Raw genomic sequence first — 25,017 nt, forward strand, 5'->3', positions numbered from 1 at the left:
ATCCCTTGACGGACACTTAGGTTGTTTCCACACCTTGGCTATTGTGAATAATGCTGCACTGAACACAGGAGTGGAGTTATTTCTTCAAGATATTGGCTTTGCTTCCTTGAGATATGTACCAATAAGTAGGTCGTAAGGTAGTTCTATTTTTAATTTTTTGAGGAACCTCCATACCGTTTCCCATAGTGGCTGCACCAGTTTACGTTCTCACCAACAGTTCGTGAGGGTTCCCTTTTCACCACATCCTCTCCAGCGTTTGCTGTTTGTTGATTATTGATAATGGCCATTCTGACGGATGTGAGGTGATATCTTATGGCGGTGCTGATTTTCCGGTAACTTAAAATAACACTTCAAAACGTTATCTGAGAGCATTTCCAGATCAGTATTACGAATTTAAAATTTTTAGCAAATGATATCCAGGGGCCAGCCATAAATAGATCTCCCTCTGGTCTTAAAGGTCTATCCTTTAATGAGAAACCTACTAGTCCAGTGAGGTGCTGTGGTACTCAGGCAGTAGTACCAGGAAGGCAGGCAGGACAAGCAAGGTACAGAGAACTAAAGGGTTCGCTTTTATTGTTGGGTTTACATGGAACACATGTAATGTTAAGCTAGATTGGATTTTCAAATGACTGTTGAACTGCACCAAATGAATTCTCAAAAGTCACCAATTTCACTCCATTTATGGCAGGGTATTAACAGGAGGTTGAAACAATTTAAGGAAATGCTAAATAATGTATTATTTCTAAATCACTGCATTATATAATTAACATCCTGTCTGGTGTGAGCGATTATTTATAGATCATACAGTATACCCAAATCACTTCAAGTAATAAATCACCCAGAATGTGAGGCCTCTTGATGAGAAAGTTTCTCTTTGCCTGCATTTGTAAAATCTGGGCTGCCTTTTATGTATTTTTGGTCATAGTTAATTCCAGTTACGAGTGGCTAAACTATTCTTCTAAGGAGAAGCCACTATAAATGCAACATCCTACAAATAAAGCACATGCCCAGCCTGCCATCTGCCAAAGGTGAAGATAGACCTGTCAGGCTGGCCATGTAGATAGAGGGCTCAGACTGCCTGCCAGCTAGCCATCTGGGTCACCCACCTGGCTGGAGGTCACCAGGACCTTCTCCCAGGTTAAAATAATAATGGTGGGCTTGCCTTTTAAGGGCTCCGTACTTTTGAACTGCCTAGTTACTAGAACTTTGCCTTTTGAGAAGATGGAACTGTTTTCTTACCTCAACCTCTTACTTTCTATTCCCATTTTTAAAAGATGATAGGACCTTCTAAACATTGGAGTGTCCAAACCATACTTGTGTTAGACGCTAAAAACTTTAAGACTGCTAACACACTTATCTATTGAGTTTTGCTTGAGAGGCTTTGCATTTAGGGTTTTTTATTTTTCCTCTGTTAGATAGACTCTATTAGAGCTATTCCTATATTATTAGAATTCTTAAACATTAAATAAAGCTAGTGTTAAATAGAACTCTTTTCTGATTTATTTACTTGCTTTTGAGAATGTACTGTTAAGGCTACCACAGTAACTAGAATGTAGCTTAGTTTGTGCAAACATTTTTGTATATTTGTGTTTTTAAATTAATTTTTCTTATTATAAAAATGTTATGTGAAGGATAGAAAAACTAGAAAATATAAATAAGCAAAATAAGAATCAGGCCAGTTTGAATTGTCTTTTAAGTTTATTTATGGTTTATAGATTACTATTGCTAATATGTCCCTTACCACATATTCTTCCAGACCATTTTTTAAACTTTTTTTTTTTTCACAAACATGAGTTTCTATTGCGTTGCAACCTTCTGTTCTGATGCCAAACACCAAATGCATTGTGAGCATCTTTCCATGTCATGAAATACTCTTCTACAACATCATTCTGTTATCTCATTGCGTAGTTTATAATTTCTTTAACCTGTCTGAGGCAATTTTGAGACATCGTGGAGTGTGAAGTGGGACTCTGAAATGATGTGACTTAGTTTTAAAAGAACACCATCAGACAGTTATTTAAAGCTTATAATTATGTTGTTTAATCTCAAAAGAGCAACCTTGCCTAAGTGCCTGGAAATCAATAAGGTTATCATGTGCCATGATCTCTCATGCTGCTATGTCTTGAACATATGTCATGAGAGATACACAGTGCTGGCTTTCAGGACAGCTCTAAATTAAGGAATAATTTCTGAATCTTCTTAGTGTGGTACCTAATCTCTATAAAATAGCTGCTCATCTTCTTACATTAATATTTTTATAGGTAATACGTGTTCATTTGAGATATCTGACAGTGTCTGAACTCTGTTTTTATTTTCTCTTCCTGAACTTGAAATGAATTTTTGTCCTTAAATTGCTTGGGAGATATGAGTGTTGTTTTTGATATGACAGTTTTATATCTCCTTATGAACAGGATCTCTGTGGATGCAACAATTGCTATAGACATTTAAATTGGGAGAAAAAAGGAATATCATGGCAACCTACTTTTAAAGTGGAATTTGATTCTCTTCTATTCTGAAAAGATTTAGGAAATGTGGCTCTGAACTAGAGTCCCATGCCCCCGCCCGCCCCAACCTCAAGTGTTGGTATCATTATTTTTCCTTCATGTCTCATAAGAAAGTTAGTTTGGTGAGGTGTGTTGCTAATTTGGGGAATCTGTTTAAACGCTGCCCCTGTTAGAGGACAAGGTAACTTGTCTAGATAGTTAGGTTCTTTGTTGGTGTGGTCTGGCCTTTTTGTAAATGTTTTTGGTAGAAAAGCAGGAGAAACAGGTTTAGATATGTGTAACCATGTAAACTTCTATTAGAATTGACCCTGCATTGGGCACTCGTTTTCTAAAAACAGCATGAGTAGGCCCTTTTATATCAGTGGAATTGTACTCTGGAAATTTTCTTTCCAGTTGAGCCACATGTGTTTTTACATCAAACTAGTCCCCTTCATTTACAAATATAGATGGGGACTTAAGCCTTTGTTTCTGTGTCCCCTAGAGAGGTGGTGACATCCAGGTGTATTTGCCACTGACCCAAGGGGTCCACTAGAGCTAACAAGTGAGCATGTCCTGGTGACCAAAGTTACCAAAACTCCAGGGTCACCTATAATTTAGTGGAAATTTAAATACATCTAAGAATAGGTACATAATTTTTCCATGGGCATTGTGTCAATAACCTTTCTCCTCCACTTGTGAATTATGAGGCAAAATGAATTCACTACTTTTACGGAGTAGAAAAAAGATAGTATTGTATCCCGTGCCTGCACTCCTCGGCAGCAAGTAGAGTTGCACTGCGATGTGTGTACATAGCTTCCTACCTCACGTCTGGAACACACAGCCATGGTGCTCCTGTAAATTGAGCATAGTGATTGAGGAATGCCTTCCCCAAGCAGTTTCATCATTTTTGTTCATTTGTTTATTTTAACTCGGAATTGGGAGATCTTTTTGATGACTGTTTAGAACAGGGGTTGTGAAACTATAGCCCTTGGACCAGATTCGGCCTGCGGCCAGTTTTTGAATTGTCTGTAAGCTAAGAATTTTTTTTTCAAATGGTTGAAAAAATATTAGAAAATTTTGTGACACATGAAAATAAATTTCAGATTTCTGTGTCCATCCATAAGTGAAGTTTTATTGGAACATGGACATGAGCGTTTGTTCACAGCCTGTGGCTACATTTGTGGTATAATGACAAAACTGAGTTGTTTGTAAGAAAGACCCTATGGCCCGCAAAGCCTAAAATAATTACCGTTTTACCTTTTACGTTGAAAGTTTGCTGACCCCTATTTAGGAGTGGAGAATGATTCTTAGGAGAATGATTTTTTTAAAAAAAATGATAAGACATTCTATTAAGGATAGCTAGATACGAGAGACTATAGTTGAAGTTTTGTTTTGTTTGTTAACCTTCTATTCAAGTGTCCACATGCCAATTTCTGGCTATCTTTAAGAATGTACAAAACAAAATAAATTTTCGAAATATTTATTCTGGGGATTTTTTAAAAGTATAATATTTCTCTTATAAGTAAAAGGTAACCTGAATTTTTTTAGTGCTCCTATTTTAGCTGATTTAACTTCCTTATTATAACAGTATTTTGGCAGGAATATAGATTTGACTCAAACTCAAATCAGGAAAGTGATAAATTGCTACAAAGCATTGCTGTATTGCCATTAAACACCAGCAGACCTACCATCAGAAAAACAAATTCATCCCAGAAACAACCTAAGTGTCCATCGATGGACGAATAGATAAAGGAAATGTGGTACATATGTACAGTGGAATGTTACTCAGCCATCAAAAAAGAATGAAGTCTTGCCATCTGCAACAGCATGGATGGGCCTCAAAGGCATTATACTAAATGAAATAAGTTAGACAGAGAAAGACAAATGCTGTACGATCTCACTTCCGTGTGGAATCTTTTTAAAAAAATTGGAACTCATAGATACCAAGAACACTAGTGGTTTGTTTACAGAGGTGGGGGGTATGGGGTGCACAAAGTGGGTGAAGCGGGGGGGTCAAAAGATATAAACTTCCAATTATAAAACAAGTCCTGGGAATGTCATGTACAGCATGGTGACTGTAGTTAACACTGTATTGCATATTTGAAAGTTGCTAAGAGAGTAGATCTTAAAAGTTGTCATTATTAGAGAAAAATTTTTGCAACTAGCATGATGACAGATGTTAACTAGATTTACTATGGTGATCATTTCGCAGTATATACTAATATCAAATCATTATGTTTACACTTGAAACTAATATGTCAGTTATATATCAATAAAAAATTCATTCCTAGATTCCTCTTTGTTTAGTCTTATTATCTGGAGACTTAAGTCTGTTCTTTGCTGATTGTAGGGTGGGCCCGTGTGCATTTATAGCAGGACTTGGTTGAGGTGATCGGGAGTGAAGAGCTGTACTCAAAAATGTGTCCATCCGTTACTTGCATAACTCTCCTCTCGTCCCCACCCCACCCTCAGCTCTTTGGTATCTGTGCTCTGTTCTTTGAAATTCATTTTGTTCTTCTGCGTGGACCTGATGGTGATAAAATAGGAATATTTTTCAAGATCACATATCTGTGGGGTAAATCATCGAATGGTTAGGACTTTGAATTGCATGAGCAATAAATTTTCAGTAGAATTAGAAGCACTCTGAAATCTGCCTACAAGCTGATCAGTGTTATTGGAAACACCAGAATGACTCAGGTCCACAGTGCTTTGAAAGGGGGCTATTTTTATCTCCATAGGAAATGCATAACTTATACACCTCTTAGGCTTATCTAAACCTCCAACTTGGGAGGAATTAGGGAATGTGTCATTTGGCATACTGCTGATTGTAGAATATCTAAGAAAACCTTAGCTCAAATTTAACCTGAAGAATAGCAGAGGGTAATGTATCTTTAAAAGCAAAATATATATTTTATGCCTTACAGTGCTTTGAGGCACTCATAAAATGCAGATGAGCCCAGATTTTCATTTTTAGGAATCAGATTTATACCCAGCTCATTTTTTGTGAATTAAACATTTTCTCAGTGCAACTTGCCAGGTACAGCCCAAACTGTACTCATGAAACTTAGCCTTTTCAGAATGAGGTCTCTCATCACCAACATTAGGGACAGGGCTGGGATTAGGGTGAGAAAAAGAGAGGTACTTAAGGTGCAAAATTTAAAGAGGTGCTCACTCATGGTGCCAACCCCAGATTTGTGTGATCTTGAGGAGGAGCGCCTTCTTAATTCTGCACCCTAAGTGCTTTTCTTCCCTCACTCTAGTCCTGGCCTGAGCAGGGTCCCTTGAAGGTACTTTTAAAAAGTGCATTGCTGGGTCAGAGCTTCAATTTACTAAATCTCTGTGGGTGGGGCCCTGGAATCTGCATTTAACCTCTTAGTGCTTCAAATACACACTGAAATTTGAGGACCCCCTGAGCTTGGTTGGCCAACCTGAGTCCCAACAGGACAAAAGTTGCTCCTCTAGCCTCAGGTTATAACTGAGATAGTCGCTGAAAAATCTGCCTAATTAACCAGCACACAGGAGCAAGTAGGCCAGCCAGACCGTGCCCTTGCCAGCCCTGGCTGTTGTGTAACTGCTACCAGGTGTCACGCTGGAAGGCTTGGATTGTGGAGCTGTGGAGCACGTATAACCAAAGCTAAAGATTGATTATGTAATTTTGAGCTGTTCTAGTTTTTTTAATTAAAAAATGTTTTATAGGTTCATTATTAGCTACATGTTCATTGTAAACAAAAATTAAAAAATAAGTCAAAAGAATAAAATGGAAACTATCCATAACCCTATTACCCAGAGATAAACCATCATTAACATTTTAAGGTACCCTTTCAGCGTTTTTTGGGGGTTTTTTTGTTTGGTTGGTTGTTTTTTTTTGTTTTGTTTTTTGTTTTGTTTTTTTTTGCTATTGAGTCGATTCCACTAAAATTTATCATGTGGCATGAGGAAGAATGAGTTATAAAAGGAATGTTGGTATGAAGAAATCTGACATGAACTCAATTCCCATTTGAGTCCTGTATATTTGCTGTCTGTATAGATCTTCCCCTCTCATCATTAATCTCAATATTTAAAAAAAAATTCACATGGCTAGATGTGTGTGTGAGTTTCCTTCCTTACAGCCCACTATCACAAAAGAGAGTGGAAATGGTGCCCCCGTACAGGAAAGTTGCCACTGGACTATTCTTCCAGGTCTCCTCTTGTGGGTCTAATCGAATTCCTTGTTCTTTTTAGGGATACTTAATCATTCAATAGTTTTTACTGTGTGTCCATCACAGATCAGACTCTACTGGGGGTCAGAGGTACAACCAGTAAGACGTGGTTTCCTGCCCTGAGAACATACAGTCAGGTGGAAGAGGCAGACCAGTATACTGTAGAATATCAGGCTCTCTAAAGTGCTACAGGAATAGGGAGGAGAGATCAACCACCTTGACTTTGGAGAGTTAAGGATGGCTTGGAAAAGGGGTGACACTTGAATCGAGTCCAGAGAGGCCCACCGTATGGCTCCTGCAGGCTCCAACAAATAGCACTCTCATAAAGTTCTACTGTTTTTTTGTGTTATGTCCTACTTTCCAGTTCGATCACACAGTTGCCCATGATAATTAAATGAAACTTGCCAGATGGATGCTTTCGCAAGACGATGGCTCGTTTTCTTGCTCTATTTGTGAAAGCTGGCATTGGATCCAAACTCCCAAGGATACCCCTACCTTGAGATTGCTTTGGAGTGTCGCTCTTTTGTGTGTATTAGCCAAATGGCCAGCCCATCAACCAGGCCAGGTTGAGTGACAGGTGGGTGTGCCATGCATGTAGACACTCTGACCCCTGGCAAGCCATTTTGCCTGCAAGGAAGTAAGATGCTGAGAGATTATTCTACAAAGATGTCATTTATCAGTGTTACCTTCCTTTGAGGAAATAAGCTTCCTAAGTTTCCGATCTGTCAGTCTTTTCTTCTCATCACATACAGTTTTCCCACCAGTTGTGACATCATCGATGTCAAATTCCCAATTTATTTGATTAAAAAACAATTTAATACTATCTGAAAGAATAATTTTTAGATCATGGAAGAGAATATTTAGAGTGGCAGATATAGTGATCTTGATTGGTAACAAACTTGATTAACCAAGGAGGGCATGTATTCTGAATAGAAAAGAATAGCTGAATCGTTAATGATAATTATTGAAGTTATTGTTTCTGTGACTCGTTCTTAGTTTATCATTCATTTCTGTGACTCATTCTTGTGCTTCATCTCATTTAATTGTCACAACATCCCTATGGAATGGTTACTGTTGTTATTCCCATTTTATACACAAGGAGACTTGATGGAGGGCAGGGAACTGGTGAGTGTCGGAGATGGAGTGCAGCTCTGTCTGCCGCACGCGGGGCCTTCCGAGCTCTGTGGTCAGGTTCGGCATGCGATGCCGCAGCCGGGATGTTTAGTTCAGCTTACTCGTTCTCAAAGGGTTAAAATTCTTTAAATAAATTACTAATAGAACAACTGAACATAAGTTCATCTTCCTTCCACTTTAGAAATAATCTCAAGAATTTGCAGTGATTTAGGGTTCCCTCGATTGAATATCCGCTGATTATTGTAGTTACACAGAAATGTCAAATTAGAGCATTCCTGCTGATATCATTTACTTGTTCAGTGATTGTACTCAGGTTTAGATATATTATGAATAAAACTCTTGAGCTGGTTTCCTCTTATAATTTTCTGTCTGTATTTTGCATTTGAAATAAAAATTTGGAGTTAAAAGTTCATATTGTATTTTACTCTTATGTTTTTGCTTTTCTGTGAATAGAATGATTCAGCTACTTATTTGTACTATTCCTTCACGTCCCTCTCCAAAAAAAGGGAAGTTTTTTCGGGGGGAGGGCTCTTCTCTTTTCCTGTAACTCCTTTTTTCATTCATTCCAGTCTCCACAATAACTTGAAATCCTAATGTCAGGAATTCCCTTCAACAGAATTTCCACCTCACAGTTTGGAGCGCTAGTGTCTCAATTAGAAGCAGTCGTTCCGATTACCGCTCGCTGGAAATAGAAACCCTGTCAGGTGGTCGTGCGACCTTTGCTTCAGCCATGCCTGGAACAGGAAGTTCTCAGAGAACCCCCACATCTGCAGGGTGAACAGTCTGCACTGGGGCTGGGCAGCTCTGACTGTGAAATCCTTTCTCAGCCTGACCTTCGCATGCCTCTCCTTCTACCTTCCACTTGCTGGTTCAGATTCTTCCCGTGAATAACATGTTCCCTCAGCTTCAAGAAGGTTCTGAGGGTTCTGAAAGAGCGGAGTGAATCTTGGTGAGGTTTTCCAGCCCTCTGACATATGGCCACTTCTCTCTTCCTGCAGTAAAACCAGAAATCCTGACTCATGAGAGGCTCATGAATGGCATGCTCCAGTGTGTGGCAGCAGGATTCCCAGAGCCCACAATAGATTGGTATTTTTGTCCAGGAACTGAGCAGAGGTGAGATAATTATTTTGGGAACCACTTAACATGCAGAAGGGAAAGACTGCAATTTGGTTGAATTTCAAATATGTTTTCAGAATTTTTAAAGCATTGTTTTGATTATTTTTTTCTATCCATGTGGGCATAATTGCTATATTTTTCTTGGTAGACATTAATTTTGTTTGCTGAAAAATGATTACTGAATGACTTCTCTATTTTGGCGGTTATCTTTTTGGATTTATCATGCAATTTCTAGCCCGCAGGTAGATAAAGCAATTTTCCAGGACAGAGTAATTAGATTTCCATTCTATACACAGAGGTAATGTGTGTGGGAAGTGTGACTATAGTTATCATAAAAAAAATTACCTCAGAAGTTAATTGCCAAGTAACCAAAAAGTAATGATCGTGCAATTACAACATACATATGGCATTTGTAAGCTATGTGTTTTAAATGGTTTTCTTCCTGATTAGGTGCCCAGCCCCTGAGCAGAGCACATCTGGCATTGTGCTTCCTTTCCCTCAGAATCCACACTTAAGCCTTCAATTGTTCTTTCATATTACCTGAAGATGAAAATGGGGTCAACATTGCTGTTTTTATCCATCAAATGGTATTTTATGCTCAGGCTTTAAAAGCTCAGTGTAATATCACAATTGAATAGTCAGGATAATAGTAGAAATTTTATTTTTCCTTGAATGGATCTTTTTATCACAAGTTGGAAGAGGTTACATAGGATTGTTGTTTTCAGCTGAGTTTTAGTGGAACGTTTCCTTGGGGAATGATAGGGAGGTTTAAGACCCCCGAAAAGTGTGCCCGCAGTGGAAGCAACCCCGGTAGTTACATTCAGCCATTCAGCAGATATTTATGGAGTGCCACCTGTATGCTAGATACTAGTCTAGTGAGCAAAACACACCTGAGTCCCAGCTTTGTGAGTTTGTATTTTAATGGGTGGAGATGAACAAAAGATGAGATAAACAACTAATGAAGGTAGGTGTTAAGTGTTAAGGAGGAAAAGACGGCAAAGGAAGGAATAGAAGACTGCTAGGCATATGGGGCAGGAGGAGAGGGGTAATTTAAAATAGGGTCATGAGGGCCTGACTCCACCTGGTCTTTGCTACCTGGAGTGCAGCCCGTTGGGACAACCTGTATCTCCCTTGATAGAACCTCAGGCCGCAGGGTTCTTGCTGCTGGTGTTTGGGGGGGTTGCCATGTGGTTGTCTTTGTTGAGACTTTAACACTTTACTCCTCCATGCTTTTCCTTTTCAAGCCTTCATACATCCTTTCTCAATTATTATATTTATCAAGGTTTACTGTGTGCCGGCATATTTAAATCATTCCTAACCCTTTCACTAACTTTCCAAGACGGGTGTTACCATCCCAGTTTTACAGCTGTAGGAACTGATCCTTGGAAAGTTTAAGTGACTTCTCAGAAGTCGACAGAATAGGAGTTTAAGTCAGGAACTAACCCACATCTCATTCCAAAACCTCATCTCCCACTTTCTTCTATTCCACAGTGCTTTCCCTGTTCACTGTGCCACAGAAGTGTTCATTCGTCATCGGAAACTCTTGGTTGTAAAAGAAATTCCCAATCATTAACCCCCTAACTCAGTGTGAAAAGTACGCCAAACCCAAGGTGTTCGATTGAGTGGTGGATTTTCCTGGAGTGAATCTGGGCTGTTGTTTTCTTCCCCCTAGATGTTCAGTTCCTGTTGGGCCGGTGGATGTGCAGATACAAAACTCATCTGTGTCACCATTTGGAAAACTAGTGGTTCAAAGTTCCATCGATTACAGTGCATTCAAGCTCAATGGCACGGTTGAGTGTAGGGCTTACAACGATGTGGGCAAGAGTTCTGCCTTTTTTAACTTTGCATTTAAAGGTAACAGCAAAGGTATATTTCTTTTTAATCCAATTTAAGGGGATGTTTAGGCTCTGCTATATCAATCATGATATTAATCCATTCCATCACTGGCCATGTCGTTTCTGGTAATATCTACATTGCACCATATTGTCATCAAACTCATTAAGTTTCATTCTGTGCTAATATGTTAGTAAAATATATGCAGTAATTTTGACCATGCACTATTTATGTTTTGCACGTGTGTGTGCACATATGTATATGTATGCATGCATGTGTGTGAATGTGTGTGTGTGTGTGTGTGTGTGTATGTAATGAATTGTATATTTTCAGTTGTTTCCATTAAAAAAGGGTAGAGAAGGAAAATAGGGAGGACTAAATTTACCTTATATTCAAACAGAAATAGAATTAAGACAATAAAAAAATTTAATTCTATTTAAAATTTCAGTTATTTAAAATCAGTTATATTAACACATTGTCAGACAGAAAATTGACACTGTCTTTTATGAAATCGTGTTAGTGAGTTATTTCTTTAACATCTTTAAAATTCCATTCATGAGTGACTACCTCTCTTAACATTAGTTAAATGATCCTTGCAAACACATTGATGAATTAGTATGAATTTAGAAGACAAAGAAACTGGGCACCTACATTCTTAGGGCTCAGTTTTTGTTTTCCTGTGTTGGCAAAGACGAGTGCCAAAAAAGTGGTATATTTTCATTTTTTGAGTAATGAGGGGAAGAATCTTACATTGTTCATCATAGATTTTTTTCAGGCAGGGCAATAAAAAGAACACTTTAAAAACGCTTTTCTCAGTTGTGGAGGAAATTCATATTCAACGTGGAAAATTTGGAAAATATAGGAAAGCATAAAGAAAAAAATAGAAACCATCCATAAAGGAAATTTCTTAAAGTTGTCTAAGGCAGAAATTTGGTTGAAGGACAAAGTTCGTTTAGATGTTGTTTTTCATTGACAAACAGCTTAAAATTATTCTTGTGCTATGGAAATCTCAACTTATGTTCCACAGTAGTCTGGTTTACAGTTATTTTAAAAGATTTGCTTGAATAACAAAGTAAGAAAATAACCAAGGCAAGGAGTTGATATAAGCATGGCTTTGAATCCTGCCATGGGCTGTAAGACGGGAGGGAGTGAGTTTGGGGTTAGGTGATTGTGGTGAAGATCTGAGCTTGCTGATAGGTTGTGATTCCACGATCTTCTTTCATTTTAGAACAAATCCATCCCCACACCTTGTTCACACCTTTGCTGATTGGTTTTGTGATCGCAGCTGGTATGATGTGCATCATCGTGATGATTCTTACATACAAATATTTACAGGTAACCACTTATTTGTTCTCTACCCTAAGTGCTTTAGTGGGTGAAACATTGATCATTAAAAGATGATACATCTTTCCCTTTCTCCCCTACCAGAAACCCATGTATGAAGTACAGTGGAAGGTTGTTGAGGAGATAAATGGAAACAATTATGTTTACATAGACCCAACGCAACTTCCTTATGATCACAAATGGGAGTTTCCCAGAAACAGGCTGAGTTTTGGTCAGTATGAAATGGGCTTTCCAAACAACCTTTTTGTGTACACGTAACAATGACTTTAGGGAACCCCAATAGCTTCCTTTGTTATAGTGTGCCTGTAACAATAAGTGTTTTCTGTGAAATGTCACCACATTTGATAGATTGGGCTTAAGCACATTATAAGGAAATGTGTCTAGACAAATGTGTTCTAATTCATTTGTTGATTTTGAAATTACACAAATAATCCTTTGGTCCCACCACCACCACCACTGATTTTGTTGTCTTCCTTTCTTCAGGAAAAACTTTGGGTGCTGGTGCCTTCGGGAAAGTTGTTGAGGCCACTGCATACGGCTTAATTAAATCGGATGCGGCCATGACCGTTGCTGTGAAGATGCTCAAACGTAAGTTTCTGCAGGCTAGTGCATGTGCTCAGCATCGGTTTGCCAAAATTGTTTGTTTGTTTTTTGCTAAAATAAGATGTTTTTAATTTTAGCAAGTGCTCATTTAACGGAAAGAGAAGCTCTAATGTCTGAACTCAAAGTCTTGAGTTACCTTGGTAATCATATGAATATTGTGAATCTTCTTGGAGCATGCACCATTGGAGGTAAAGCCATGACCACCTTGTCTTTTATTATCTGTCAAGTTATCAAGAGGGGAGATTTTGATACAATTTTGACAATGCTTGATTGTAAACTGCTTGCAAGATTTTGACCCAGATTATTGTTACCTCTTGCTAGGTTATCCTTCCTCCCATCTATTGTTCTTAAGAATGTATATTTTAGTTTTTATCATGGACTGGGACAGCCCAAACACATACCTTAGTGACTGTCCTGTGTGTCGCAGCAATAACACTGACCTCTGGAATATCTCAAGAATGTCTCATCTGATCCAAAAAACTTTTGTTTTATCTCACAAGCTTTATATTTTGCTGGATCACATTTAGTCACTGAAGGGTTAATATTTATTTGCATACCATAATTAAAAATAGCCCTGTAAGTCTACCAGTTCTCAAATATACACCAAACAAGGCAAACACTGCACGTTTGTTAAAAATAAATTTCCAATTCTGAAGCATCAGTCAAGCCTCCCATCAAGGATTTCAGTGATGTTTCCAGAAAGCATTTTGGTCTGTAGGAACAAAGCTGTGTGAAAGGAGCTATTCCTTGAGATCTGGATAGCTCCATGGTCAAGTCGTCAACTTTATATAATTTCTTAAAACAGTCCTGTTAAATGTTGCTTCACGACATCATGAATTGTTCATGAGAAATTTCTGCCCAAGTTAATTAGCTGCCTGTTAACTTCAGAGCTTCAATTTTAGGCATTCCCAATACCAAAAAAATGTTTGACTAGTAGTGCTCAGAACAGGTGACACCTTGTCATTAACACAGGTGATGATGTCTCATCATTTCAGATTTTCACCCACTTTCTAGTCTTGTCTCAGCTGGTTGTTCCCCATGGTTGGTTTTCCTATTATCCTGCAGTGTGTGCCATCATTTCCATAATAATGTTACTGAGAGGATGTGAACCCTACTGTGTGTAAGTAGTAAAGAATCAAAGGATTCATTTAGGAAGTTTGATAATAGTATAACCAGCAGTCACGCCTGGCCCCTAATCACTCTGAAATTCAAGAAAAAAGGGGCTTGCTTGTTTAGTTTTATCCACTTCACTCTGCTTTTTGATAACCAGTGTTAATAGATCGGATCGTATTGGTACTCAGTAGGCTTATCCATTGAACTTGATTGTTAGTGGCCAGGTCACCCTTCATTGTTTTTATGGGAAGCAGGATTTGTCTATATATCTCACCTCCTTCAAACCTTATATGCTTGTAGGGCCCACCCTGGTCATTACAGAATATTGTTGCTATGGTGATCTTTTGAACTTTTTGAGGAGAAAACGTGATTCATTTATCTGCTCAAAGCAGGAAGACCATGCAGAAGCAGCCCTTTATAAAAACCTTCTGCATTCAAAGGCATCTTCGTGGTAAGGCTGACTTACATCCTTGGTTGCTGATGGGCAGTTCTGGGGTCATAAGGGTTTACAATCAAGGCTGATTCTTAAAAAAAAAAAATGAACCGATGTATTTTGAGGTGCAAAATCAGAATTATTAAATCATTTAAGTGTGGTTAACAGTTTAGAAAGTTCAAATAGTGTTTTTAAAGATTCAGAGTCTTAAACTTAGATTTTTGCTGGATTTTTAAATGCATCTTTAGTTTTTCCCAAAGCTTTTGTTCCGTTCAACTGAATGAACTCTATATCTGTTCCTCTATCATGGTTCTGCATGTCATTCCATTTCACTGTGGAGCTTGGTACTATATGCATTGTTACAGTGAGACACTGTTTATAGGGAAAATGCAAAGGCTTGTCAAGTTGTCACAGTAAATTCCTTTAAAACATTTAACAAAATGTCAGAAAGCTCTGAACCTAACTCTGCATGTAGGTTTCTCACCATCTACCTCTGAATTATTTCTATATACCTTATTGTTTTTTTAAAAAAAGCTCATTATGCTATAAAAAGGCACACTACTGTAGCACAGTTAAAGAAATTCTGTACCTTATTTTCATCTCTTTCATCATTGGTGTCATTCAGAATTTAAATGATGTGTAAAGAGCATCAAGTATCTTTAAGGAGAATCAGTGTGGTTTACAACCAGAGTAGAATTCTTCTCTGTTGTGCTTTGCCTGTTCTTTCCGAATGTTGTTAAGATCCCCCACTTAAGAAGATTTCCTAGCGTCGCCCAGGCCAACAGAAATCATGCTCCTCATACCCAGTCCCTTATGCTTTATATTTCTGCAGTGGTGGGTTTCTGCTTTCCTTTTTATTCACTACATCCCCTAATTTTGAGATGGCAAGACCGTCTTCTTGCCTCTTAACTCCAGGCCCTCAAGGACCTCAGTAAATATTACTGATTGGCAGTTCCCTCTTGAAGCCTTTTCTGTAACTCTGGCTGAAGTTTTAATTCCCATGCGAAGATTTAAATGTTTTTTTTTTTTTTTTTGATCCTTTAAACTTGCACAGTGTTAAGCGGTAGTAAAACACAGTACCGACCACCTTTTGTTAGTTTCTCCAGAGCATGTGTTCTTTACATGAATAAATGAGCCACTTTGCTTTTGGCCCCATATATAATTTTTAACTTTCTGAAATAATAGCCTAAACTGTTCAGTCCTGTGGGGTGTTCTTTGTGCTTTGGGATTCCATATGGGACTGAAACCACCCGCATACTCTGAAGGAGATTGTTGTCATGGTGTTTCTATGCTAATCAGAAGCAGGAAGTACTAGAATCTTGAAGACTCTCCAGCCAAATGTTGCAGATTCAAGAGGTCCAGATGGTTCAGAAAATCATCCAAATTATTGGTGTTTATCTGAACCAAACGTGGTTTTTTTAAACCTTCTTCCATCAGTCACTATATGTTAACGATCTCTGTCTTCTCCCCCATAACACATCTCAGAACCTCTGATTCTTTGTCTCTTTCATTGTGTCTCTTGGGGCTAATTTAGAGAGTTTGAAGTCATGTGGAATAATTCTTTTTGGCTCTATTTTCCATTAAATCTCTGGTGCCAAGAGATGGGAGATTTCTAACCTGAGTTTCGTCTATTACTGAACACAAAAAAGGCCATTTAACTCCTGGGGATTGGACTCTAATGTTGAATGTTAAAAACTCACCTCTTACTGAATAAGATTTTCTTCATTCAAACCTGGCAATACTTTCTTCTAATAAATCAGGCTATCATGTAAAAAAGGGATGGGGAGATAGAGCCTGCTCTATGGGTGACCCCTCCCCCGACCCATTTCCCATTTTATTCAATCAGGATTTGATGGATGTTTCATCTCTCCCAGCAGTGATAGTACTAATGAGTACATGGACATGAAACCTGGAGTTTCTTATGTTGTACCAACCAAGGCAGACAAAAGGAGATCTGCGAGAATAGGTGAGTACCTAACAAGTAATGAAATCAACTTTATTTACAGAAGGTTTCTCATACTGCCATAGAATATAGTGCCATTCTAGTAGTGACCAGTTCTTTTTTACAAAAGGGTCCAGTGGCAATGCCAATAGTGGTCAGTGGCAGTTAAGGATTGAAAGGGAGTACTTGGAGTCAGAGCCTGTGTTATTATACCTGAGTATCTTACGGCATCTACAAAAATATATGCATATCAAATATGTATTTTGCCTATCAAATTATATTAATTACGTTTCACCTATCAAAAATATGAGATTTTTAAATTAATCCACCATCCTTCTCCCTTAAAGATTTTATAACCTAACCCAGGATTGTGAATATTAACTTTGTGATTCAACACCTGCCTGTTCTCAACATTTGGGAAGGTCATTTCCATACAAGTTCACATCAGTTCATTCATTACTTGCCTTTGGTGTTATTGTTGTCACTGTCTTATTTTCTTCACCATTAAGATTTTAATTGCTAAGAAAATCTTTCTCATCCTCACAGGCTCGTACATAGAAAGAGACGTAACCCCTGCCATCATGGAAGATGACGAGTTGGCCCTGGACCTGGAAGACCTGCTCAGCTTTTCTTACCAGGTGGCAAAGGGCATGGCTTTCCTTGCCTCAAAGAATGTAAGTGGGATTGTCTTAGAAGAGGTCCCCCGCACCGACCCACCCCACACACAGAGTGGAGCATTTTAGAGCTGTAGTAAGAATGCAGAATGTAGTTTTGAAGTGTTATAACCAAAAACAGAGGAAATTTAGTTTCTTCGAGTTCTAACTGCTGTCTCTTTGGAATTCCCATTCTCATTTGTAAGCTTTAAAGAGCAAGCTGTATAAATGAGCTTTCTATGAATATTTTTATATGGAATGAATTCATTTAAACCATTTAAGCCTTTTGGCTTTTAGGATATAGGAGTTACTCTTAGAATATAGGTAATTTATCAGCAAAAGCAGAGGGTACCTCATACAGTTTCAGTGCTTGGTGAACATATATTAGGGTTTTATTAAAGTTGAACTAATATTGCATGTATGGTTTGTGCAGTGTTGGGGAATAAGGGATCAGAGAGAATACTAAACATTTGGGAGAAGGATAGGGGTGGGAAGAGAATGATGGAGCCAAAACAAGGAGCATAGTCTCTGGAAGAGTGAGAGGAATTCCCTAGGAAATGGGATGAACAGAATAGGGATAAGGTCACAGATCCGACCCTTAAGTGTCATTGGTGACATTTCCGAACAATTACCAAACTAAAAGAGGATATAGGATGGCTGAAATAAAGGGCCTCTTCTCTGTGTCCTTGAAGCTGTCAAATTGAAGTTTAGACATTTTAGAAACCCTGTTAAAGGACATTCAGAGAGAAGCATGCAAAATGAGTTTTCAGTGTAAAAAATATGATGTGACTATTTAGAGTGTATTTTCCTATGAATGAAAGCAGTCCTAAGAAGTTGGTTTTGAAAGTGATTATAGTAATTAAGGTCTTAACGATGCGAAACACAAATTTTGAGCATCATTCAAGGCATAATTTAGATATTTATTTTTGGTGCACCGAATAGTTTAAATGTAAAGCAAAAGTATTGGATTTGTATAACATAAGCAGCAATCTAATATTAAACATAGTTTTCCCTCTATAAAAGTTTAAAATAAATTTAAATGGCTTTCTTTTCTACCCCTCTCTCCTAATAGTGTATTCACAGAGACTTGGCAGCCAGAAATATCCTCCTTACTCATGGTCGAATCACGAAGATTTGTGATTTTGGTCTAGCCAGAGACATCAAGAATGATTCTAATTACGTGGTCAAAGGGAATGTGAGTACCCACTCTCTGCTTGATAGTCCAATGAAGCATTTTAGTTTCAAGTTTTTGTAAGAATTGTTTTTTATGATTTTCATAATGCAAATCCTACCTTAGATGTCATGCATTTTAGCATTTGAATTAAGTGTACTTCGGCAAAATTTGCATAGCGTGCTGAGTGTTACTACAACTAACATTCTGATAATAGAATTCCTAATTCTAATTGTGTAATTATGGGGCATGTGAAGGAAACAGAAATAGCCTTAATTTTCATTATAGCCTGAGAATAGCAATGAACCAGATTTTGCTCTAGCGAAACAAATGTGGACCTGAAGGTCACAGCAGGAGAATTTTATTTCGAGATTGACATGCCATGTGAAGAGATTAAAATCTAAGATAGTGTTCAAAATTAGGTAGATAGAACGTTGGATCTCGTAATCAATGGAGAGCTTATTAAATAGGTTCATAAGTAATAATTGGTTTATAGAACATAGTGATTTTATTTCACAGAAGTGCTTTATTGGGGTGCCAATTTTCATTATGTCTTCGGAACAAACCCTTGGCATTAGAATGCAGTGTCTTCACATTTTAAGAGTTAGAGAAACTAAGGCTTGGTATATATCAGCGATGTTTGTCTGAGATGACATAGGTCAGCAGAGGCTGAAACCAGAGTCCGTGATTTTTAGAGCACTGTCCCATTAGTATGGGAAGCCATGGAGCCCTGTATATCTACTCTTTTACGACTGTTTTCCCAGGCTCATTTCTATAGTTCAGTTTTATTCCTGGCGGTAGCTACTTGTGTCCCTTATGATAATGTAACATTTTCTCCCTCATCACTATGGCATATCTGTGGGTAGGCTGTAGTTGACTTGGGTTTGTAGAAATGTTGCTGGCAGTACCTTCTGATGAAAGTATGCAGTTCTAATAAATCTCCTCCGAGGCTAGATTTCATTATTAGGAGCGTTACTAAAACCATGTTCTCTTCATTCTGGTACACTAATGGAAGGAAGAATGTAAGGTGGTTCTTTATCCAGGCCTGTGAATAGTGACAAAAGGACAAGAGGAAGAAGCTAGCAGCTTCTGGACCCAGACTCGCTGAGTTCGAATTTGGCTCCATCATTTAGTAACTGCATGATATTTGGCAAGAATTATCTCGCGCCTCTGAACTTTTGTTTTTCTCCTCTTGGGAATTATACTGTCAGCTGCCTCATAAAGTTGTTATGAGAATTTAATCAATTGATATAATGTAAAGTGCTTAGAACAGTGCCAGGCACATTGCAGCTAATAGCTATATGGCACTTAATATTCTGACTATTCTTTATAGATGTCTTATTTGAAATATAAATACTCATGACAATGGTTATGCTGCAGTCCCTTAATAGCTTGTAATTGGTTAGTGACCTTAGCTGGAATTAACAAGTATGGGTTAGGTCCCACCAGGCTTCCAGATTGTGGACTTCGGCTCAAGTCAGTTGAGCTAACTAATTACAGATGTCACCTTCACCAGGCTTCTGAATAAGGAGAATTTATGGGACAAGTTAAAAAGCAAGGAAACTAACACAACATGTTACCTCCCCAGGATTTACATCATAGTCATTTGAGATCTCCTTGTGTCAGTTTTTCTGAAAGTTCTTCGTTTTACATGGGTTCTTAGTCATTTTTGTGCCACAGCCCCTTTTATAGTCTGGCAAAGCCTATGGATCGCTTGTCAAAACACTGTTTTAAAGGAACAAAATAAAATAAGTAGGATAACCAAGAAAAGCAGTTAAATTGAAATATAGTTATCAAAGTATTAAAAAATAAATTTGTGATATGTCAATACATGTGCTTTATTAAACAGAATAATGTATTCTAGCTATGGATCCAAAAGCTACTATAATTTTTAAATGGTGATGATAGCTAGATAGCTAGATACCACATCCAGAAGGCAGGATGGAAGAAGGGACTAGAAGGACGCATGCCAGCTACATTTTAAGGAGGTTTTCCTAAAGCTGCCATACAACACTTGTAACTTAGTGTCCAAAACTCAGTCACATGACTATACCTAGTTGCAAAAGAGCTGGGAAATGTAGTCCTTACTGTGGGGAGCCATGTTTCTATTATTAAGGGAAAAGAGGAAAACATTCTCACTGGTAACTAACAAGTCTGTGTCACTCAAGGCCAGTGGTGGAGCCACGATTAGAACCCATGTCTGTCTCTGATGTCTGTGATCTTAACCTCCATACTGGACTGATTCAATGTCTTCATCTTGAAAATGGGGATAGTATACTTGTGAACCACCTATTCAGACATAGCTGGGGTCATCTGAGGTCATAAAGGTGAAAGGCTTTTGTGATATGACAGTCAAGTTCCCACCCCCACCTCTCAGCAGGAGCAACATCTATAGCAACATTTTCTATTCAGCTTTTTGAATCTTCTCAATTAACATTGCTGAATCTGTTCTACTTCCATTACAGGCTCGGCTACCTGTGAAATGGATGGCACCTGAAAGCATTTTCAACTGTGTGTACACATTTGAAAGTGATGTGTGGTCCTATGGGATTTTTCTGTGGGAGCTGTTCTCCTTAGGTAAAATGACCCTGCCAAAGGCACTTTAATAGACTCAGAGAATCTTCTAAAGGTTTTATCAATGCCCTGCTTGCTTATTATTAACACTGATTTGCAAACCATTTGTGCCTCAGGAAGCAGCCCCTACCCTGGAATGCCAGTGGATTCTAAGTTCTACAAGATGATCAAGGAAGGTTTCCGAATGCTGAGCCCTGAGCATGCACCCGCCGAAATGTAAGAGCTAAGATGTTTTTTCTTCATATAATGTTTCCCTTTTTATTTTTATTTTTAAAGACAGAGCCCTAGATGTTGAATGTTTTCAACTAGCACAATTTGAAATGTTACTTGGTTCCTTTATAGGATACCCTGGTCAAATGTCATTTCTGTAGCATATTTTCACAATCTCTTGTCACCAAATACAGAGCCAGTTTCGGCAGCATTTCATACATAGCACATTATGCACATGCCACTTAATATGTCCAGTTGCCTAACCCTGGAATTATTTTTGAAATTATTGCATGACATACACCTGAAGACAACTGAGGGGTATTGGGGAGTATTGGAAAATGGCCCTCGTTTCGCAGGTATGCCATAATGAAAACTTGCTGGGATGCTGATCCTCTAAAAAGGCCGACATTCAAGCAGATCGTTCAGCTGATTGAGAAGCAGATTTCAGACAGCACCAATCATGTGAGTACACTCTGCCAGGCTTAGGATCTCCCTTCTCTCTGCTCCTGGTGTATCCTTTTTCTCAGACTCTGTGGGGTGAGGACTAACCTCTCCACCCCTTCTCTCCTTGGCTTAGGCTGCAAATTGGCCTTTGGGTGGGAAAGTAAAAGCAAGGGAAACAAGTTCTTTCTGTCCAGCCCCCCTGTTCTGAGCCAAAGAAGAATGTGAGATGAGAAAGAGTAGAGGGCTCTACACTCAGAAGTGTGAAAGTAGAAGTTTCCATACGGATTTGCCACATTTCCTCCCCCACCCCAAATGCTGGTCATGGGGTCGGCCTGGGCCCTCTCTCACATGTCAGGGCCATTCAGCCTTTAGAGGGTTGGGATGGTGTGAACTAGAATAAAAACATAGAAAAAACAGCTTGTTACTGCAGTGAAATAAGCCTTCTGTTCAAACAAGCATAGCCAGAAAATGGCAGATAGCTGTCATGCCCACAAGCCATATAGAATGAAGAGCTGTTTGAAGTTGGGAGATCCCTCCCAGTGATTTGGGGAGGTGGGGAATTCAAAACCCAAACCCTTTATTTCTTCTGCTTTTAAGGAAGATAGTAATCCTTACTTTGACTCAGATTTTTTTAAGCTGATTTTTTTTTTCCAGATTGTGTGCTTGGAGTTATCTTTTCTTTCCCAAGTGTACACCACCGATACTTTTGTGTTAAAGCTTACTCTTCTGCATGTAAAAGTGTATTTCAAAATTAACTAGCATTTTTCACCTAAGTGCTTGATTCCTAATGGAAGATCTATTGAAGGGCCACTGATTTCTCAGCAAATTACATCGGCTGTTGGGTTGTAGTTGGCTACTGTGGTTTATAACCCTTTTTAACAGGTTAGATAGCACCCGTTTCTAGAAGTGCCTCAGCAGAAAAGCACATTTTTTTTTGCTATCACTTCTTTTGTAATCAGACCTTGGGAAAAATGAGGGGTAAAACAAAACTTGTGGGTTGGGTTTTGTTTTCCAGTATGATTTGGTTTTTGGCTGCAAAGGTCTTTAAACTTCCTCTCGTTGAGTCTTCCTCAAGTTATTTGCAATTCTGAAGCTGCAAACATTTCCCTTTGTTGCTGTGTTCATTGTAGAGACTGATGTATTGACTGTGGACTTGTTTTTCTCAGATTTATTCCAACTTAGCAAACTGGAGCCCCAACCAGGAGAGTGCTGTGGTGGACCATTCCGTGCGGATCAATTCCGTGGGCAGCAGCGCCTCGTCCACGCAGCCTCTGCTTGTACATGAAGACGTCTGAAGCAGAATGGATGTCTGCGAGTCTCCGCAGTGGAGTGATTCTTGTTCGTTTGGTTTCTATGATTATTTCGTTTTTTTTCGACTTGCGTCCTACTCCAGGATAGTGAACACCCGCTATAATTCTCTCTATGAGCACACTTTAGTGGCTGGTGATTGTCATCAGCTCCTATCCCCATGCCAGGGTTTGAACTGCGTATATTCCTGACAGCAGAGTAGCTCCCATTAACGAAAAAAAGACTGACTTCGAGAAAGGGAGGGTGGGAAGTCCTTTCTGAGGCTTCTCTGATATAGAGAAGTATGAAAAGTATGGTTGACAAGTTTCTTTAAATAAAAGGCATTAGTTACCTTCGGCCCTTGTAACCACCCATAATGATATGATGGTACAGCAAGATTAGAAGCTGAAACCTAAGACCTTGATGTGGAAAATGGAATGTTATTAGGACAAAGGTCAGAAGTCTATGAATATCTAGGCCTAAGATATCTAGTGTTTCATGCTAGGAATGAGACATGGGCCATGAAAAAATGCTCCCTGGACATGAAGGGTGACTCGTTGCGGTGTGTGAGCCTTCATGCTGCCGACCTACTTTCTCACGAGATTTTGCTATTAGGGAGCTGAGTTGGAGCAAGGGCCTCCCCAGCCAGCATTTGTATATACTCACCTATCGATTGTACATGTTCATATGTCTGAGGGGAGAAAACCCACAAACTGTTGTTCGTGGATACAGCTCTGGCTCTAGTCTGCCATACGTAGGGATAGAAGAAGAGCCAGACAAATTTGAAGGACACAGTGCTTTTTTTTTTTTTTAAAGAAAAAACATAACTATCAAGCACAATCTTAACAAAAATCTCCTTTTGTAGCTGATGAATTTGCTCTATAGATTGTCCAGAACAAGCCTACCAGCTTCAGAATGGCATTGTGCTGAATAGATTTGATGCCATTTGAAAAAGATGTACTGCGTGACTCTGGCAGAAGTGAGAAGACAGTGCTGTCCTAATTTGGATTCTTTTGTAGCAGGAAATAAAATTTAGATTCAACCTCCTTTGCAGGCATGTCCTGAACGCAGGGCCAGTATATAAGTGTGTATGTGTGTGCACACGCGTGTATGCTTGTAGACAAATATTTTGGCGCTGTTCTTACCCTGAGCCCAAGAAGGTCCTTTAGTCTCCCAGAAGTAGTTTGCTTTCATCGTCAGTACTGTTCTTGGTCTCCTTCACCTGGCTGTCCCGAGAAGCTTACCAAGAGCTTGCATAGAGGCATATAGGAAACAGAGTGCCTAAGTTCCTATATATCTGTGGTCCACCTGCACTTAAGGCACTCTCTTATTTAGACTCAACATACTGTACCTGTTCCTTAGACTTTATTAATGCTACTCTTCCAATTAAACATATTTAAATTTTACACTTTAGGTAATTGCCTGGATATTATTATTAAGAGTTTACCTTCCCCCTACTTCCCCATCACTACCCAACTGTAAGAGGTCCATGTGTACATGGCAAGGTTTAAGTGTTGTCTTGCAGGATTCAAGTATGCTGCTTTCACGATTTTCCCCTCGTAGGTCCGTCCCTTAGATAATATTTAGAGAACTGTGGCCACTTATCTAGAAGTAACCATTTGCACTGGAGTTCTATGCTCTCGCACCTTTCCAAAGTAACAGGTTTTGGGGTTTTGTTTCAACATAAGAGATTGTCACTGTTTGCCATACTTTGTCTAAAAATTTCCTTTGTGTTTCTATTGATTTTGGTTATAGTAAGAAAATGGTTGTTAACTGTAGGTGTCCAGGTACTTCAAGGGCACTTCACTGAGAGGTCTGTCTTGGATAGTCTTGAAAGTTTATATTTTTATAATTTTTTTTATATCAGATGTTTCTTTGCAGTGGCTTGATGTTTGAAATTATTTTGTGGCTTTTTTGTAAATATTGAAATGTAGCAATAATGTCTTTTGAATATCCCCAAGCCCATGAGTCCTTGAAAATATTTTTTATATATATAGTAACTTTATGTGTAAATATGTAAGCGGTGCAAGTTTAAAAGATGTTGGTGTTCCACGTGTTTTTTTTTCTGATATGTTGTCTTAATTGTTGACAGTTCTGAAGAATTCTAATAAAAATGTAAATATAGAAATCAAATGGATTTTTTGAATTTTTTCAACCTTAGTGAAATTAAACTTTAAAGTGTTAAAGTACATTCACTTGATATTAGAATGTTTTGTACCTAGAATGCATAAGACCCATGCAAAACTTTCAGGTTACCGGAGTTTACATACTTGAAAATTCAACATTTATTAAGAATTTAGTATGCGCTGTATTTTCTTATTTTATTCTTACAATTCAAGGTCTTCATTTAAATTGAAAAATATAAATGGAAAACGTTTTGAGAATTCTGCACATTGCTATCATTGATATTAAGTTGACTCATGTGAAATAACCATTTTTTGTGAGCAAAATAGTGGTCAAATAGCATTAATGTGGTTC

General features: G+C 38.5%; 1 protein-coding gene across 4 annotated transcripts in view; it reads left to right on the forward strand.

Annotated features, from left to right (window-relative positions):
- The window catches only part of KIT (KIT proto-oncogene, receptor tyrosine kinase), a 77,217-nt gene extending 52,636 nt beyond the window's left edge, over nt 1–24,581 (forward strand). The window contains exons 8-21 of one of the 4 annotated variants that reach the window (XM_039845237.1): nt 8,815–8,929; nt 10,605–10,798; nt 11,994–12,100; nt 12,194–12,320; nt 12,593–12,697; nt 12,790–12,900; nt 14,126–14,276; nt 16,133–16,224; nt 16,747–16,874; nt 17,926–18,048; nt 20,490–20,601; nt 20,715–20,814; nt 21,165–21,270; nt 22,419–24,581. In XM_039845237.1, the coding sequence (XP_039701171.1) occupies nt 8,815–8,929; nt 10,605–10,798; nt 11,994–12,100; nt 12,194–12,320; nt 12,593–12,697; nt 12,790–12,900; nt 14,126–14,276; nt 16,133–16,224; nt 16,747–16,874; nt 17,926–18,048; nt 20,490–20,601; nt 20,715–20,814; nt 21,165–21,270; nt 22,419–22,547 (1,700 nt within the window). In that variant the 3' untranslated portion in view covers nt 22,548–24,581. The remainder of the gene's footprint in view (nt 1–8,814; nt 8,930–10,604; nt 10,799–11,993; nt 12,101–12,193; nt 12,321–12,592; nt 12,698–12,789; nt 12,901–14,125; nt 14,277–16,132; nt 16,225–16,746; nt 16,875–17,925; nt 18,049–20,489; nt 20,602–20,714; nt 20,815–21,164; nt 21,271–22,418) is intronic. The other 3 variants (XM_039845238.1, XM_039845240.1, XM_039845239.1) reach the window with 3 other exon arrangements.
- The last annotated feature ends 436 nt before the right edge of the window (nt 24,582–25,017 follow it).

Source organism: Pteropus medius, unplaced genomic scaffold, assembly GCF_902729225.1.
Source record: "Pteropus medius unplaced genomic scaffold, Ma_sr-lr_union100, whole genome shotgun sequence".
Taxonomy (NCBI): domain Eukaryota; kingdom Metazoa; phylum Chordata; class Mammalia; order Chiroptera; family Pteropodidae; genus Pteropus; species Pteropus medius.